Here is a 19,180-nt window from a genome sequence, read left to right on the forward strand (position 1 = left end):
TGCCATGTGTTATTGAACTTTCCCTTTCCTGCTGGTCTGGAAGAAGTCACTTGTCATGACAAGGTAGGTGGCACAAGCTAACCAAGAGATGCTAAGTGCTAGTATAATAGTGCTCCTGTCCATGTAAAAAATAAACCAGTCCCTTTGTTACTTACAACAGTATATGAATTTACACATTTTTAACTGCAGAAACAAACAACAAACCATCAGCTCATAAAATCAGCAATACTAATACATACATACTTTTTGGTATAACTTACAGAGATGACAAGTCTGACCAAAATTTCAAAGTCAAGCAAAACAGATTAGAATGGATTATATGGCAGGAAGTAAAATGATGAAAAGGTCAATCTAAAAAGAGATACAGCCCTTTAAAATACAGAACATTTGACCTTTTATAGCCTCCATCAAACTAAAGATGTCACCATTCAGATCTAATACACCCATTTACATAACAGACATTTCCTAAATCACTGCAAACATTTTCACATTTCAGAATCTAGGCCATCTATTATTGCATATAGCAAAAACGGCCAGACTTTACATTTAAGTCATCATTACCAGAGCAAATGAGCTTACATGAGTGTTCTATACCAATTAGTATTCTGTTTAATGTTTTATGACAGCAACACTGCTGGACACTGAGACTAAAATAAGATGTTATTCTGAAAATAATGTCTGACTGAAAGTAACAGAGAACGTCCTCATGTATTGAAAGGTCAAGAAGAGTTGTTTCCTGTAGTCCAAATCAGTTTTGCTTCATCTTGTTCAATGTTCTCCACCGGTCTTTCAACATGACACTTGTTCGGTTGTTGAAGTTACCATGGACTAAAATTTTAGCCCAGTTACCCACTCCAAACTCCCTTACTCCCAATTTCAGCTCCAAGTCTTCTTTGTGAGTCCATCGCTAGGGCAAGAGCAGAGACAAATACCAGAAAAATGAACAGAGGAAGATATTAATATCAGCGATTATAGCAAATATAAAAGCAAGTTTTCAAACAGCTCTCTAGTTATTAGAATACAGTTGTCAGAGGGCTTTTCTTTAAGCACCGTATCTTGAAACTAGAGATAAATGATAAATTGGTAACTGAACAAATAGAACTTTATGGGGGCTCACAAAGGGGACCTGTGTTAATAAAACCTTGGGTTAATTGGAGTAACTGGATTGGAAGTAAAAGATGTTTATAGAATTACAAGAGCCATAAGAATTGTAAATGGATAAATCCAAGGCCTAAAATTTATATCTTGGTGGAATAAAAGAAAGGTTGGTTTCCCAGAATATGAATAAAACCTCCTTCTGTAAGTAACAGATCACTCCCAACTATTAAGTAGATAAATGGTGTTTGCTATAAAGCAGAAGGGAACATTAGAGAATCATGTTATGGCTCACCTTTACAACTGAAAGCTTCAAAATTGTAAAGAACTGGGCAGAAAGGGAAATGCAGGTGCAAAGGAATAGGCTCAGCTTAAAGGCAACTAGTAGATCTGATAAGTGCAAGGAAATGTGAATTACGGGGGAACAAACATCACTTAACTATGAAAACAATGTACCCAATGGAAATGTAAATCTTATGGCTGCTGTCATTACACAAATGCATATCCTCCTGCTTGCGCACAAAGGAGGATGAGCAGCAGGAACACCCAGTCAATACAATGGTCAGTGGCACAAGAACCCACATCCATGGAAATAAGAAGAAAAAATAAATTTATTTCTTAATGATGTGGAATCCTTCTGGGATCTTTAAAAGATTCTGCTCTTGTAAGTATCATCAGTTCAGTCTCTGGCCAGGTGACAATTTTGAGTGCTATTCTGCATGGTTCCACCCTTCTGTTAAATTTAAGTTTCTAAAAGTTGCAGCAGGGCTCAGAAATGAAAGATGGGGGGAAGTCTCTGATGGGAAACAAGCTTACATAATATTCAGCCTCAAAACTGTGACAGATGAAAACTGTATCCTGGTTATTCTCCAAAAAGGGAAAATGTGGCATCTACACAAAGTCCAAGCTGAGGTATGTAAAGACCAAGCTTCACATCTCAAAGTTGAATTTATTCCAGCTTAATGCAAGTATCAGGGCCTCTTCAGTAAACTTTGATCACTGACAAACTTCACTAAGCAGTGAAAGAATTACAAGTAATAGTCATTCAACTGTATTTCTAAACAGTTAGGAACCTAAAACTTCTCTAAAGTAGTATAACCTTTATCAAAAATACTTTTTCTGAGTCTTCCTGTTCCACAGATCTTTTGCAATATTAGCAGTGAATAGCTTTTTTTTCTGCTATACTAAAAGGCCAGAGATTCCATTGGAATCATGTAGTTCATGTCATTTCAGAGCATGCCAGAAAACTTTCCTAAATAAAATCTTTATTCAAGTAACACAGTTATGCTTGACCTACAACACCAGATAATTCAAATACTTTCATCAAAAGAGACGATCACAACCCATATTACTTGCAATGATTAATTATATTTGCTGTTAAAAAGGTTGTTTTTAGCCTGTTTTGATTTTTAATTACTTACATTGACCTTTTTTAAAAAATAAATTTCTTCCATTTATTGTATAAATGAGGGCCTGCTTTACAGGTAAATCAGGGACAGATTAATTTTCTTTTCACTGTAACTTGCTCCCTGCCCCACTCACTGACAAGCTGTCATCCTCTCTGGGACACAATTTATGTAGATGTCCACTTTGCACTGTTACAAGACTGGTTGAAAGCCTGGACATAAAGCAGCACTACGCTTGAGCTCACATCAGCACAGTGCCTGGTCCACAGCAATGTGACATCTGGCCAGCTCTGAACACCAGCAGAGCAAACTTGAGTTTGCCAGGCAGAATGTGAAGACACCCCCTCACATATCAAAAGATCTTGCTGTTCCTTAGAGTTGGTTCTGCTCTAGTAATCTGTCTTCCTTTATGCATTATGGGACTCTGCTCAAGCAGAGTTTTCTCCTTTAGCTTTAAATATATGTATTTTTTTTTCCATAAAAGTCTGACTAAATTCTGAACACTCAGATTTTCAGACATATTGTTTAATTTAAATAAAGTATCATCCACATTTTAGACAACTCAAAGGACTTGCCATATACTTACTGGGTATAAAATTGAGCACAAATTCTTCCCTAAATTCTGTGACACTTGCATCCCCTAATTTAGGAATGAGAAAATAAAGTATGTGTCCTTTCAATAGCACTGCAGATTGTTCTATGCTAACTGAAAACACTGCAATGAAAAGCTGAAAATGGGCACTGAACCATTGCAATGAAATGCCATTTACAAAACAAGAGCAAACAATGCCAACATTGAATGAGGGACTACATGGAAAAGGAAGTTCTAGAAGTCAACAGCTCTGACATTCATTGCATTCTTTCAAGCATGTGGACAATTTTATAACCCAGATGATTAAGCAGAGAAGCAGATTTATTGTTTAAAAGGCCAATTATCATTGCTTTCCATAAAACATTTATGACGTTTCAGTGGTAGGGAGTAAGGCATAAATATTACAGAGGGAGAAAATGCCTACAACTTTTCTAAGTGTTGAAAGAAACACAGTTTTGAATCTTAAGCTTCATTTAAGTTCTTTTAAAATTTTCAATGCCACTGTCAGATTCATTCTCTACAAATTTAGTCTTTATATTTCAATTAAGGTTGAACTATAAGAACATAATTAAGCAAACAACTCCTATTTTTTTTTCTAACAAGATGTGTATGTAAGCCCTAGACCTAGACACAGTGCTTGTAGGTGACCCCATAACAAACTAGCTCAGCATTAAAATATGTGAATACAAAGCTTTCATTACCTCTGTGTCACTGTGGTCCAAATAGTTTAATTCTGGATGTTGATAAACTCAATGGAAATGTTCATGCTTACCAGCAATTGGCTAAAAAGGTACCTATCCAAGTATATACTGGAATAAAGTAATTATGTCTTTAAAGGCAAAAAGCAAATCCAGTAAGGGCTGCTTTTTTTTTTAGGACTCTGGTTTTATCTGCAGCTTTTAAAGAGGTTGTCAGTGATTTAACCATTCCTGAGATTTGTGAGAAAGTGAAAAACTCTTTTTAGAGGCTCAAATTTCAAGGATAGATGAGGTATAATTAGGACCTCAACCAATTTGAAGACAGCATGTAACTGAAGATTTAACCAGTACTTCAACTTCAGTAAAAATGCTTAAAGAAACAGGAGTAAGTACAACTCTCTTCTAGAAAAAAACCAAAACCAAACATACATCAATTTGGTCTTCCCTGTCATATGAAAATGAAATATCAAAATGAACCAGAAAAATTAAACAGCTCACATCAAAATGGATATACGACTATAACTTGCACTATTATCTAAACAGAAAGACTCCACATTGCTTCCTAAAATATATTATGAAGAGGAATCCAACAATGGCAATACATTTATTTAATGTTAATTTTTTCACTTATCATGATAAAATGCTGAATACTTATGAGAGAAAATTTGCTATAAGAAAAAATTAGCTTGAAAGACCCCGACATCAAATCAGCTTCAAATTGCATTCTATTAAGGTATACACTTCTGCATTTCCCACCAATGGGAATTCCAGCATTAGTGAACACAGTAGAGTTATTTTAATATAATTCAGTGAAGTAGGCTTACCCACGAAGAGAGCACAGGATCATTTGAAATGTAGCATTGTAAGAAGACCCTACCATTTGGTTTATAAAACTATAGAGTAGTTTCCCAAGTAAATATATTTTTACATCACATAAACAAAGAATTGAATTATAAAATTGCTAAATCTTTAACCTCCTAAACTGGAAAACAAATTGCCTCTGATATTTGGCCAAAATTCTCACAGGCAAATGACATCCTGAATTCTTTTATCAAAACTGTGGAAAGAATATTTTGTATCACAGTAAGCTTTGGTAACAGTGTAGTTCAACAAATAAAAGGCTTGGAAGCATTAGCAACAATATTTGAAACAGCAAAAATATGTTTTATTTCCTGTCTTTGAAAAGAAAAGGACTGTAACTATTTCAGGAGCTGTAGCACTTGAGTAATCTACAGAACCTAAAATCTAAGCACTAGATTTAAAAATTAGATTGAATAAAGCTGAGAAAAAAAAATCAGTGCGTTCAGATTCATTCTATCTACATTTAGAAAAGAGAATAGAATAGAGAGAGAATAGAAAAGAGAATACAAACCTGTCTTCTTCGGCTACATTCAGCTACAAAAGAAACTCCATTTTTTCCCACATTTTGCATGTTGTTAAGACCTAGAAGACAGTTAATATAAGTCCAGAATGATGAGGAGTCAACATCAAGGAAGCAGTTTTGCATTTTACCATTTACAAGTGACAAGAATGTACACTATTTTGATTTGCTTTGACAGACTGGGAAAGTTTCAGTGTCTGTTTACATACAAGTATACTTTGATATCTTGCCATAATCCAAGGGCTTAAAAAAATAAGCTATTCAAAAAACCCACTGTATTTTCTATACAGTAGAGCTTACAGAAGAATTATATTTTATACACTTAGGTAAAAATTAGTACCTAATAATAAAACATTGCATTTTGATAAAAACATTTTTACTATATGCACTAGTCTCATTTTACATAGAATGAGAAGTAACAATCAGAGCTATGATTCTTTGTATACAAATCCCATCATTTCCAAGTAAGTGTATCAGGTTTTAACTGTGGCAAGCATTCAGGGCATCATAAGAGTTTGTCCTTCCATGTGCAACACATGGACACGTGCAGGAACTATATCATCATCTCTCTGTGGTAAGAGAGTGCTAATGGTCTTAAGAACTTATAAGTATTATATTATCTCTGTTTTTAGGTTTTTAAGAAGTAATACCAGGAAAATGCACAAATATCCTGCTTCGTGCATTTTAGAGTACAATTTGCTTTTCCCATTAGCGAACTTCATTAGTCCCTTCCAAATCAAGTTATCTAGCACAGAATTCAGAAAGAAATTAATTTCAGTACTCCGCTGTCAGTTTTCTTTTGCACAAAAGAACCCTAAGGACCATAAAACAACCAAGCAAACTAGAAAATAGTGAATGATTTTGCAAAATTAATTGCTAGAGAACCTTAAGCCACTTCACAGCTTCCTAAATATGCATATATTCTGCATTTGTGCAGAAACTGCATACAACTTGGAGTGTTTTTATCCACCACAATCATTTCTGCATTAATCCAATCACATTTCATAGCAGTTAGAAATAAGTGTTTGACATGACTGCATTGAAATACTCACTCTGAAGAGCTCTGCTCTCTTTGGGTTTCTGTCCTGAACTTCTCCTGCAAAGAACACAAATCTGAAATCAAAATACAAAGAACTTGACGAAAAGTCTGTGATCAGAGCAACAACAAATTTTTTTACCTTACTGTGGGCTTTTTTATGTTTCCAGATGACTGATTTCTGATATACCGCTCCTCTTTCATCAATCTTAAAATGAAAAGACAAAAAAAGTTATTTCCTAGGCAGCAACTTGCCTTTTATATGATTCAACAATATTTAAACAAAAGAAAATCCTAAGACTTCTCAGAAGTGGTATAAAATCACTAACTGCATCAATGCATTCATTCTCTTAACCTTGCCTCCCTACACCTGGAAAGGAAATACAAAATCTGCTGAGTTGGAAGGGACCCACAAGGTTCACTGAGTTCAGCTTCTGGGGATGCCTGCAAAGGCATCCCCAGAAGTCACACCATGTGCCTGAGACCACTGTGCAAAGGGTTCTTGAACTGTCAGATTTGGTGCTGTGACAACTTCCTTTGGGTAGCCTGTTCCCAAGACCTTTAAGCTGAAGATAAGAGGCATTTTGCACTTCTATTTTTCATCAGGAATTATTTCCATAGTTTTTTTTCAATGAGACTTTCATCATATCTCTCAGATGCATCAGGAGTTGCCCTTCTAAAAAAGTAAACTGAAAAATCTTAAGACTTGTCTTCCTCTATACTGTCTGCATCAGCCAATTTTCTTAACTAAATAATACCAAGCATTCCTAGTACAAAAATTAAGAAATACAGACTATCCCAGCTAAAGACTGCAACTTATTCTCCCTGAAAAACAAGTGGTGATAAACCTATAATATGAGTATTTTCCAAAATAATCATGTAATTGTTCTGAAGGTTTGCACTGTCAGAATCATGAAGCAACATAAATATTTCCCTTCACGCTAGCATGATTAAGGGGTCAGCGGTAAGAAAAATGCAAGATTGATTCCATTTCCTTATTCTTTTTCTTCTTGAGATGATCTATGGCCTGAAATTAGAACTAAAGGGTTCAATCAAACATTAAAAAAGCAAAGTATTTTTGTGCTTTTATTATTATAGACTGACAGCTGTTTAAACTACAAATTGTGCAACCTCACAAATAATTAAACTTAATGACAAGCTATTTGATGTAAATGCCAAAAGTAACAACCACAGAAGAGCACAAAAAAAAAATAGGCAATGTGCTTGTCGCTAATTTTCTATAGGACAACAGTTTGGAATTTAACATCCCTGCTTCTACCTACTCTTTGGTCTACAAGTTTCATGTTACTGTCCAAACATATCCCTTAGCAGTATAATAATACAAACCTTTGTTTTGTTTCCAAATCACTTTTGTCATTTTCATTAACTTCCACAGGTTTCTTTTGCAATGCTATTGCTCCCAACCCTTTAGATGCTACGTGTTTTGTGGCTTCCTGTGAGAAATGGAATTGATACCTTAAAATTAAAGTCAGGCAATACCTAGATAGGAGTTTGCACTAAGATTAATATGTATAATTTTTATTAGAACTAGCAGTGCTTATTTGACAGACATTTCAAAGGTATTAACATTAAACTAAGTAAGTAAACTAAGCTAAGTAGTTTCAAAACAACTTTAGCATGCTTAGTTGAAATCCATAACGATCTTTATCAACTGATAACTTGGAGAAATTTTAGTCATAGCTGCAACTGATTTTTATATGGACACAAAGAAATACAACAAATAGTTGCATAATGAATGAACTTAAAAATGTGTGAAGTAAATTGCAGAGCTTAACTGACTGCAAAATCTATCAAAGTACTCCAAAGTTTGGTTTTTATAACTAGGTTAGAAGCTAAAACTGACAGATGTCAAGTTTATCTAGTTCTGTAGCATATGGCAGGACAAAGCATACATGTAACACGTTCAAAAGACATGTCTAAACAGACCTTAGGCTTGTAATCTTTTTTCCACTGGCAAAAAATATTTCTAATATCCTGCTCAAACTTTCAGCTACAAACCATGATTATTTCTCTTTTATTGCCAAGAGAAGGAAGTAGTAATTCATTACTCCTTATAGAGTACCTAAAAGGGGCCTCCTACACTGAATAAAGTTGGGACAAACTCCTTAGCAGGGCCTGTAGTGGTAGGACAAGAGTTAATGGTTTTAAACTAAAAGAGGGTAGATTTGGACTAGATATAAGGAAGAATTTTGTTTTGTTTGTGATGAGAGTGGCAAAACATGGAATGAGCTGCCCAGCAAGATGTTTGGATGCCTGATCCCTGAAAACCTTCAAGGCCAGGTTGAATGGGCTCAAAACAACCTGATCTAATTGAAGATGTCCCTGCTTATTGCAAGGAGGTTGGACTAAACTACCTTTAAAGGTTCCTTCCAATCCAAACTATTCTATGATTATACTTCTACACATGGCACTAGAAGAAAGATAAGAGAAATTAACAGTTAAAGCTAGAGTGTTCTTCTGCAGAGGAGTCAGGGTACCCTGCTGGGAAACCTGTGTGCTGCACAGGAGTGGGAATTCTTCACGAAGTTGTCCCCTCCATGTGCCAGAACAACTCTGTTCAAAGTAAGATTTGCAATGTGGGTGCAGACAGTAGGACAAGTGTGCAGGCAGTAAGGACCTTAGGCATGCTACTATGGAGTTCTGGGCCTTCTCTGACACCTCAAAGCCTCACTTCCTCTTAGACTCAAAGAGAGAGCCTTGGAAAATAAACTTGAAAACTGACAGTCATGTGAAACCATTAAAAGGTATTCCTTGTATTATACTTTGACTGCGTTTAATAAGTTGTCTCTCTGGTAAGAAAATAAAAAACACAGAGGAACTTCAGGATTGTTTATTTAAAATTTGCTTCTTATTACCTTTAGATGTCTGTGCTTTTGTAATTGAATAATTCAATATTCTTTTATATGAAGTAAACATAAGAGAAATTCTTTACAATCCTCTTGAAGATGAACTGAAGAAGGAATGTTGTTCTTGCCAATTTTAAATCACTTTTGAACAAGACGGTTTGTAAGGAGCATTTATTTACAGGAAGACAGTAATAATAGTTTTCTATTTCCTAACTCCTGACATTCCTAAAACTTTTAGCCAGATTAACAGGTCTTGATTTTATTTTTAATATGAGAAGTCATGTAGGCTTAAATAAAATAAGCATTATATATAAAGCTACGTTTTTTAAGGAGTCCAATATCAGAACTGCTTCCCTTAAACCGATCTTGTTTTAATTACACTATTTTCCTAACTATTTTTCTAATCAAAACAGTTGTGGGTAAAACATTCATAGAAGATACTTTAGAGGAGTCTCTCTTTCCTACTAACTTTCTCCAAGACATAGTACTTAAAACAAAAATGTTGAATATAAGACAATCCAAAGGAAGGCAAAGTTTCCTTTTTATCTAATACAGTAATGTAATATTGCCTAAACAGCTCCCTTCAAAGGATAAATCTATTTAATTGTATCAGGTAAGTTTTTTCAAGAGTTTTTAAAATATTTTCAACATACCTGTATTAAGAAGTTAGTTTCATTTTCTTTCATGAAAAGTTCAATGTAAGACTTGATTTTACTTATCAAAAGACTGTAACTGAAGCTTTGGAGAAGAGGAACATATGGATCCTTGGTTTTAATTACAGTTGCCAGCTTCACCCTTAAAGGCTAAGAAAAGCACAGCTTTATACAACACAAATCCTACAGTAAACTTGGTATCTATGTTAAACAGGAAATACAGAAAGCTAAATATGATGATTATATAGTTTCCTGAATATCCCTATACAGCTTCATGCTACAGTTTGAAAGAGTTCTGGAGTCAACTAGGCATAATACCAGCTATTTACTTTATGTTCTCAGTAAATGGTGAAATGTAACTGACCAGAGATTCACAGGTTCATTTCCTTTACAGATAACACTGAAAGCAGGCTTCTCAGTGGAGGAAAAACACACAGATGAAGTCACCCATTACTCAGTTCTCTCTTCTCATTTGCTGCCTCAAAAAAGACTGCCATTGGAAGGGGCGTACAGCGTTCAGGAAAAGGATAACTTAGTACAGCAGCATTAAGGACACATCAATGCTGATAATCAGAAATTCACATTTTGTCTACCAATCCCTCTGAATTTTACCAAAGCCAATATAGCTGTGTAGAGGCTGCATTTTTATTTATGAACTTGAGTACTATTACTACAATCTAGATTTTCCAAACCTCCAAATCCTCTGAATGGAAACGTATCTGAAGAGTAAGTTATACACAGGCTACTACTTACGAAGAACACGTGTCCTAATATTCCAGCTGAAGATATAGGCAGCATTTTTAACTTCTTTTCACCTGCAGCTCTTCTATTGCTCTTTTCTCTGCCTTAGCAAACTCAAGTGTGTGCACTAACTGTTATATTAAAGAGATATTCACTCAAGCTTGTAACTTTCTGAATGATACAGTCAACTTCAAACCAGGAGGCAGACTGACATATATGTTGACTTTTCCAGGCAGAGGCATAATAGCATTCAGTCTATACTACAGAAGCTAATGAGTTTTCCTTCCCTGGGATGCTTTGGTACATAGAACACTAATCAGAGGTAACAGAGTCCACTACAATAGAAATCAGCAAACTGGCTGTTAATAGCCAGCACTATCAAATTCCCAGAATTTGTAGTGCCATCTCACTCCTCATATGAAGTGGGAGAGGGGATGAAGAACAGCTGCTGCTAAAAACATTTTACTCCCACAAATTATCCAGTATTTCTATCTGTCTCCTAGACAGAAATTTCCTTTTATATTTTAAAGTGACAAAAGTGTGAAAGTGACTGCATAGACAATAATGAGATTGAAGTTATGCAGGTAGGATTTGCTAGCTTTGAAAACTGACTCCCCTCTTTCTCCTCTGAAAATCAAGAGCTTTTAATGCAATTTAAGCAAGTTACTACCTTATCTGATTCAGAGTCTGTGAACAGCCTTTCAAGAACCTCAGCAGCTTCCTTGAAGTATCTGTTTTCCATATGGACTGCTACAATCTACAAGAAACATAATTACAAGGTATGATTAAATACTTTCCACCTGAGATTCAGAAAAAACAAGAGAATTCACAATTCTACAGTTTTCTATGACTCCCAAAATTCAGATGATTATATATTTAAGGGTTACTGACACTTATCTACTTCTAACAATTCTGAAATTGGTTTTGGAATTTATTTCAATTGACATCTTTTTCAGATTGGCAGCTTTTGAAACAAATTCGAACTGGTACAAACAGGAACCATATGAGATAGAAAAAGGTCCCCTGTGCAGATCAATTTACTCTGTACTAAAACTGAAAATTCCATTCAGTGTGCTAATAGCCCAAGCTTTTTGTAAAAAGGGCTCTGTTTTAGCAGGATAGACTAGAATTTTTAAGGTTGGAAAAGACCTTTAAAGTCATCAAGTCCAACCACAAACCTAGCACCCACCACCATATTCACCATTAAACCATGTCCTCAAGTGCCATATCCATGTTTTTTTCAAACACTTCTAGGGATAGTGTCTCCACCACTTCCCTGGGCAGCCTGTTCCAATGTTGTGCAACCATTTGTGTGTAAAAGCTTTTCCTTATGCCAAATCTAAACCTCCCCTGACACAACTTGAGGCCATTTCCTCTCATCCTGTCACTGGTCACCTGGGAGAAGAGAACAACCCCCACCACCACTGCCCCTACAGCTTCCTTTCAGGCAGTTGTAGAGTGTGATAAGGTCCCCCCTGAGCCTCCTTTTCTCCAGGCTAAACAACTCCTAGCTCCCTCAGCTGCTCCTTGTAGGGCTCATGCTCCAGACTCTGTTGCCCTTCTCTGGACACTCTCCAGCACCTCAAAGTCTTTCTTTTCCTGAGGGGCCCAGAACTGAACACAGGATTCAAGGTGTGGCCTCATCAATGCTGAGCATAGCAGATATTCACTGCCCTGGTCCTGTTGGCCACACTGTTCTGGATATAAGCCAGGATGTAATTTGCTTTCTTGGCCACCTGGGCACATTCTGGCTGTTGTTTAGCTGCTGTTGACCAGCACCCCCAGGTCCTTTCCTGCCAGGCAGCATTCCAGCTACTCATTCCCAATGAGTAGGTAGCATCCTGAAGCATTATGAGTAAGTTGCACAGACCTGAATTTGAATCAAACGACGAATATCTTCATGAAGCTTTTCCAGTTTCATTTCTTCCCTTTCAAGTAAAGTCCAGAAAGACAGAGCAGATTCCAAAGGTGAAATTCTTTGATCATTTTCAAAATGTAATCCTTAGAGGAGGAAAAAACCAAAGTACTTATAAAAGTTAAAGAATAAAGTTAAACAGATTATATTATTTATATGCAGTAAAGTGATACGTAGTACACAATTTCAATTCCTTTTCCCTCAATTTTCAGGTGTGTTTAAGAAACCTGAAGCAATTGTCTTCTTTTCAGAGAGACTGGTTCTTCCTACCCTTGCTAATAACATTACTGCTGCATTTTCAGGGGGTATTATGTCAGCTAATCATTGTTCCCTTAAAGTACCACTTGCAATTAGGTATTTGGGCTGGCACTAATGATACATTAAACTTAGCATCAGATATCACAACATTTGATACTGATACTATTGATTTTGTTATATAATCACCATGCTAAGTAGGTTTATTATTTTCCCTGAGTCTACCAGTATTTCCATGTCTTAACTTTTTTGTTGTATTTGAAGTGTTCAAACTGAGAGGGAAACTCAGATGTACATGAGTGTCACTGAAAAAGCAGAAGCAGCCTCCCACACCAGGGTACTGCTGTGCCAGCACCAAGGCTTGTCCAAACTCCCAGCAAAGGTTCAGTGACCAGTAGTGGCAGAAATCTAGCCTAGCCAAATATTTATCCCCTCAACACCCTCAAGCAGTTTCCCAGTCTGGTCCCTGCACACCTGCACAAGTGGCTGTGCCAATGTAACAGATGCAGGAGGAGCTGGCAGGTGCACAAGTGCTTTTTTGCTAGCTTAATTCAAGATATTCACTGAACTTATGCCTTCATTTTATGGCATTGGCAGAATCTCTCTTAACTTATTACTTTCACTAAGTATTTTTCAGACAGAAGGTAAACAATTTGCTCAATGTAGAGAGAAAAATTATTTTATACCTGCTACAATGTCAAACAACGACATTTCAAACAGGATTATGTACATATATATACACACAACTAAAACAAAAACACATCTTTCTCTAATTATTGTCTTAACCAAGTAACATGACACTTCATATTTTTCATTTTAATAGTGTAAAACCGAAGTATTTAGCTCTTAGAGTTGAAACAGCCTACTCTGTGTGATCAGCATAGATCAAATATTTTAATAACTAGAAAAAATAGGAAAGCTACCATATATTAGCTTTCGATGTACATTGTACAGCTACACCTGATGCAATACCTACTACACACATGCAATCTTCCTCACCACACAGATCATTCTCTACTGATAAGATAAAAACAGAATGAATGAATGCATATTCTCAAGTGTTATATACAATAATTTAGAGCATTAGCACAAAAAAATCATAGTTTGTATACTATTTTAAATAATTTGATGAACTATTTTAAATGTTAGAATTTGATTCTCAAGCTAAATTAAATCAGGATGACGTAATACTCATACTCATAAGCAACATAGGAAATTTAATTGTCTAAAAACAAGACTTTGTGACATTGCTAGGCTAGAATACACTTTTTTTTCCCATGCTCAGGCTTTCAAGACTGCTTCTGAAGTCCTTAAATTCCAAAAAGTTTTATCAAACAGTGAAAAAAAAAAAGTTAATGCCTTGCCTTACAGAAACTCAAACAAAATCATCTTGGCTAAACCAATAAATTGCAAATATAGCCAAAGAGAAGGTATGGTAGTGAATAAGAGCCCCAAGGACTTGCTGCCAGCTGGAAGTCTTACAGTCTTCTGTAGGAAACATGGGCAGTTATCCTTTTCATCCATGTTCTCATTCCTGCTGTCTGTCCTACTTTAACCTCTAAAGTTAAATGTGCGGAAAAGAACACATATCCTGAGTTCTAACCCATATCCTGAGTTGCAAGTATTGCTCACTAAGAGCTAGTCAGTTCTTTCCAGTGTATTTCTTTTGTCAATACTACTCTGACAAAAAACCCCCATGTAATTTAAGAAGTATATGATTGTTCAAACTCCATGCAGCTAAGTCAGTCAGCAGAGAATAACACCAGTCCTGCAGACAGCTCAGTCACATGTGTAATAAAGGCAGTCCAGAATGTGAAATTTATTCAATTAATTTATATATAGACATATCTATATAAATATATACATATATTGATATGCACAGAAAAGGCTATGTTTAAGCATATCTAATACACCTCTGTAAAAGTTCATGCAACTATTTTTAAACAAATGAAGAAAAGAACCTGAGTATTTACCAAGGCTTTTTCCTTGTGCAATTCTTATCAAAAGCTGGCAGAGGTATACTGTTTTTTTCTGATGCGGAGGTATTTGGGGGAGGCCATTAATAAGAGCTGGAAAAGAAAAGTTAAGTGAGTATTGCTCCCACACTGCCACAGTGTGGTTAGACATATACTAGACAGTGTGTTATCAGATTTCACCAAATTTTGAATTTCTTAAGAAACCAATGAAGCACACTTAATTAGTATTCTCCCATGCTAAAATAACTTTATTATATTTAATTATATTTTATTATATTTAAGAGCTTGACCAGAAGAAGATATCCTTTCCAGAAGAAACAGCAGAATTATTCACAGTTTATAGTCATCCAATTCAAAGACCGTAGTATCAAATTTAGGGATTTTTTTGGGATGTACGTTACTACAAAAGACAGCTGTCTGCTCCAAGGAACACTTCCAGAGAATGCCCACAAAATATGAGCCACAGGCAGACTGGTAGCACATGTTGCTATAGCAACTTACTATGGCAGTAAAAACGACAGGGAAAGCTTACTCAGAAATGTAAATTTACAAGGGAAATCCTCCGTGCAAGGCTGGAAGGTCACAAGGATTATTACATATTTTAAAATGGGAGCGATAATGAGTTTATTCCCATCACGAAGGTAACTGTGAATTTCTTATGCTAATGTGCTGGATTATAGTAATTCATCTTCACACCATAATACAGAACCATTCAAAGTGAAAAGTGAATCACAGAATTGTTGGGGTTCGAAGGAGCCACTGGGTATCATCTGGAACCACTACCTTCCTATCTTTCTGCAATTGCTTCAGTTTGAATTGAGTTTCTTGTTGACAATCATTATTTCTGCAGGGTCTCCCTTTGATGCACGCAAGAGTAATTGCTCTGTGTTTTTATGAAAAAAACACACCCACTTTTCTCTTAGTCTTGTGGCTGTGCTTACCTTTTCCCATAGACTTTTGCAATATTGACTTTATAATCTTACACTGCCAAACTCTTTCCTCTGTTGCAAAACAGAGTAGGAACAAGTTCAAAATTTGCTATTACTTCTAATTTCCATACGGTCTTGAATTCTGTACAATTTAATTAATAGTTTCTACTGATATACTCAGTTCTCCCAGTTCTTCTCAGGAGATATTTTCAATCTGCTTTTGCATTGACAGTGTCTCTGCTTCCCACCTTCAAGAAACTTCAGAACAATTCTCCCTCTGAGTAGCAGTGCAAAGGCCATCGAGAAGCAACGAAAATAATTTAATCTAGCAGCCCCCCATTCAAAGCACTTTATTGGGTTATCGTTTGATTTCTTATCTCTTACCATATCCCATATCAATCTCTTTAATAATCATTCTGCATGCCTTTGTATTCCATTTTTTGCAGAAGTTTAAACAAGTCATACTACTCTGTTCACTTGAGTTGAGAACATATACAAAGATAAAATATCCCCCAAAGCTCTAACCTGGTATCCTCAGTTAAATTGCTTTTTACAGATGAAAATATCATAAATCCATCAAATTCATCTGAGACTTACACATTTACTTCCAGTTGCCAACCATTCTCACTCTAAAGTTTATTTCTCTTTTTAAATATGTTTTTCCATTCAAAATCCAGCCACCAGATTTCATTTCATCTCATCTCTGATAGACTCTAGGTCTCTGAAGTATTTCTAGCACTGCTGTACTATCACAGTGTGCGAGTGCTGCCGATACCACTCGAGCCCTCCTCAGGCCGTCCCGGGAGCGGCTGTGCCAGAGCCCCGAACCGGCGCCACCGCTGCTCACCCTGCGCAACGTCCCTCCACCGCCAGAACTCCACCCCGCTCTGCTCCGCGAAATGCCGGCACAGGCAGGAGCAGGCGAACTCCAGCATCCACTCCGCGGCCACGGCCTCCACGGCCGCAGGCGGGGCCGGACTGACGGAGCTGCTGCCGCCGCCGGCCGCCGCTCCCGGCTCACCCTGGGCCGCCATCGCCATCTTCAAACCGCGCGCCAACGGCTGCCAGCACTGACTTTCAGTGCTCCGCAGCCAATCAGAGAGATCGCTCCGCCCTGCCCTGCTCTGTATCCAATCAACACAGCCTTTACGCCAGGCCCCGCCCTCCTCCCCGAGGTGCAACCAATCAGCGCCGCCCCCCCCTCACGGCCTAGGTCGTTGTCGCCGCGCGGTTGTTTTGGTCCCCAGATGCTTTTGGGTGCCGGAGGGGGAAAGTTGAGGGATTGCGGTCCCATATGGAGCGGTGGCTTTGAGAGCTGCGGTCTCCCGCGCTTCCCGAAGAGAAAAAGGCGAAACGTGGGTGTTTTGCGGGAGGGAGGGAGGGAGGGAGGGAGGGAGGAACCTGGAAAAACTGCAAAGTCTGAGCTTTGACTTGGCAACAAAGCCCAAGCTGGAAAGTGAAGAGGGATGGTAATAGCTGGAGTGTGTCTATCTGAGAAGGCAACTTGTACATGTTAAAATGTAAAACCCAGGGAGGAAGAAGGTAGTCTCTGAAGGGCTGAATTTAAGGCAGGTGTGGAAGTACAGAACAGTTTTCCTCTCAGAGATATGACGGAGGGTCAAGCAATGCCGTGGTAGATCTGGTGAAAGGCTTTAATCTGAGCTTTATTTCACTCCAGGGAGGAACAGTGTGGTATCAGAGAGCAGGAGTTATTAGCTGCGGGGCCTTTACCTCCTTTGACTCCTGTGCTCAGGTTAAATTGCACCCACAGCAGTCTTGTTGTGGCATTAATAAATTGAGGTCAGAGACAAGAAAACACATAATTTAACTTAAAAGACTATTCTATTTGGGCAGCTGTATTAATAGAGTGCAAGACTTAGATTTTCGCTTTGAATGAGATTGTGACAGCTTGCTGCTGATAATTTCAGGAATCAAAATTCTTAGTGTTTGACATGAGCCAGGTAGACAGAAAAAATAGATTATTATGCATTAATGTTTAATTGAGCAGGCATTTTATGAATTTTGTAGTAGAAACTGACAGGAAGGTGGATCAGAGCTTGAAAATTACCATGATAAACAGCAGCAGGACAAGGTAGCTGAGTGTAAAGTGCTGTCTGCTCAGTACTAACAAAATCATCTTTGTTATCATCCCTGTGTTCAGCACAAATCCGAAACATAGCTCCTTACCAAGCCACTGTGAAGAAAACTAACTCTGGCCCAACCAAAGCCAGCACAGCACCCAGCCCTGAGTATCCTTGAGGAGCCCATAATATGTGAGCAAATGGATTTCAGGTACTGCTTATCTCTTCCCCTTGACAATAGAAGAAGCCTGAAGAAGTATTTTAGGAAAGATGCCTATCTTGTAGGTATTTTGAGGTCAGATGACTTTTGTGCTGGGTGAGCTTGCAGCAGCATGAGAAATGGTACTCTAGTGTGGTAAAAATTGTTTTATTCTTATGAATGAGGTTTAAAATCACAGTAGGTAATTCCTAAACCAGTTTTTTTCTTTCTCTTGCAGGTGTTTCTACCAGTTCTGTCTGTGATGGTGGCAATATTTTTCTTCCCAGTTTTACCTCCAGTAGCCTGGTATCCAAGCCTGCAACACGTTTACTTTCCTTTTTATGCTGGGAATTGTTATTGTTTATCTGCCTTTTATACATTTTATATTGCACTTTGCATTTCTTGATAAAATTATTTGCTACTCAGAGCTCCTGCTAGAAACCTCTTCTGCTCATGGATTTGCAGAGGGCAAATGTGAATGGTGTTTAATCCCAGTATAACTAAGAGCCAACTGAGGATTTTGTTTAACTGAGAGTATAAAAGATACAAGCTATATGTGATACATAGGTGTGCATGCATATGTATATATATAGATACAATGTACATGTATTGCATACCTATATACATATATATCTATACACTTATATAGCCATTATATTTATATATTTATATGGGCTTTGGCATAGGGAGTTAGTATGTTTATATTTTTGTCTCTGTGTATACATACCTATATATAAATGTATATATGTAGCAATTTAATAAGTACAAAGAGTCTGACTCAAACTTGTAAAATCTGTAAAATGCTGTCTCTTGCTCCTGAAGACAGTTGAAATAAGACTAAATTACAACACAAATAATTATCAGTATTATAAAATAATAAATGAGTTAATACATACTTAACAGCATCATTATATCAATAGACTTAGTCTCCAGACTCAATAGTCTGGATTATTCTTGGTTCATTCATTAGAAATTCCAGTTTAAAAAGCTTTAGTCTTCTAAAGTGTTCATCTGCTAAATTTTTTTTGGTTTGAATTTATTTTTAGTAAGAATCTTTAAGGAACATCATAAAAATGACAGATCTTTTTTTAATCCACCAAAAATATGCATTTTAGCATTTAGCTATTTCAGAACAACATATACAAATTCAGGATGAAATTTTACACAGCATTAAATAAGGCAATAAGAATGACTTGCCCTCTTCATCATAGCAATACTACCAAAGATATGTGGATTACTTTACTAAATTGTTTAAATATTAGCATTAATGTTACTTTATTCTTCATTTTATTTTTGGTGTTATTGGGAAGTAGGAGGCCCCTTTTCCTCCCTGTTTTATTTTGTTTATGGAAGCAC

The 19,180-nt window shown here is 36.8% G+C and overlaps 1 protein-coding gene and 1 long non-coding RNA gene across 2 annotated transcripts; one reads left to right on the forward strand and one right to left on the reverse strand.

Annotated features, from left to right (window-relative positions):
* Window positions 1-143: 143 nt before the first annotated feature.
* Window positions 144-16,584, reverse strand: TERF1 (telomeric repeat binding factor 1). The gene is made up of 10 exons (XM_014253285.2): window positions 16,392-16,584; window positions 14,613-14,708; window positions 12,340-12,470; window positions 11,140-11,226; window positions 9,729-9,878; window positions 7,556-7,662; window positions 6,351-6,416; window positions 6,225-6,268; window positions 5,164-5,234; window positions 144-907 (listed from the first exon to the last, which is right to left on the reverse strand). Exons 1-10 carry the CDS (start codon window positions 16,582-16,584, stop codon window positions 749-751), a joined length of 1,104 nt encoding a protein of 367 aa, XP_014108760.2. The 3' UTR covers window positions 144-748.
* A 219-nt stretch (window positions 16,585-16,803) lies between these two features.
* Window positions 16,804-18,494, forward strand: LOC148185036 (uncharacterized). The gene is made up of 3 exons (XR_015774573.1): window positions 16,804-16,899; window positions 17,706-17,836; window positions 18,063-18,494. It is a non-coding gene; the product is annotated as an uncharacterized LOC148185036 (long non-coding RNA).
* The last annotated feature ends 686 nt before the right edge of the window (window positions 18,495-19,180 follow it).

This window comes from Pseudopodoces humilis, chromosome 1 (genome assembly GCF_049639895.1).
Source record: "Pseudopodoces humilis isolate 2021_Gansu_Grassland_sample_001 chromosome 1, ASM4963989v1, whole genome shotgun sequence".
Lineage (NCBI taxonomy): Eukaryota > Metazoa > Chordata > Aves > Passeriformes > Paridae > Pseudopodoces > Pseudopodoces humilis.

Bases quoted from the DNA above. Each gene is read 5' to 3' on its own strand.
- TERF1 (XM_014253285.2), bottom strand. From the start codon at position 16,584: ATGGCGATGGCGGCCCAGGGTGAGCCGGGAGCGGCGGCCGGCGGCGGC. The intron at 14,709-16,391 runs GTGAGCAGCGGT...TTTCTTTTCCAG, and splicing joins GTGGAGGGACGTTGCGCAGG to CTCTTATTAATGGCCTCCCC. The intron at 908-5,163 runs GTTTGTATTCTC...CTCTTGCCCTAG, and splicing joins AATGTAGCCGAAGAAGACAG to CGATGGACTCACAAAGAAGA.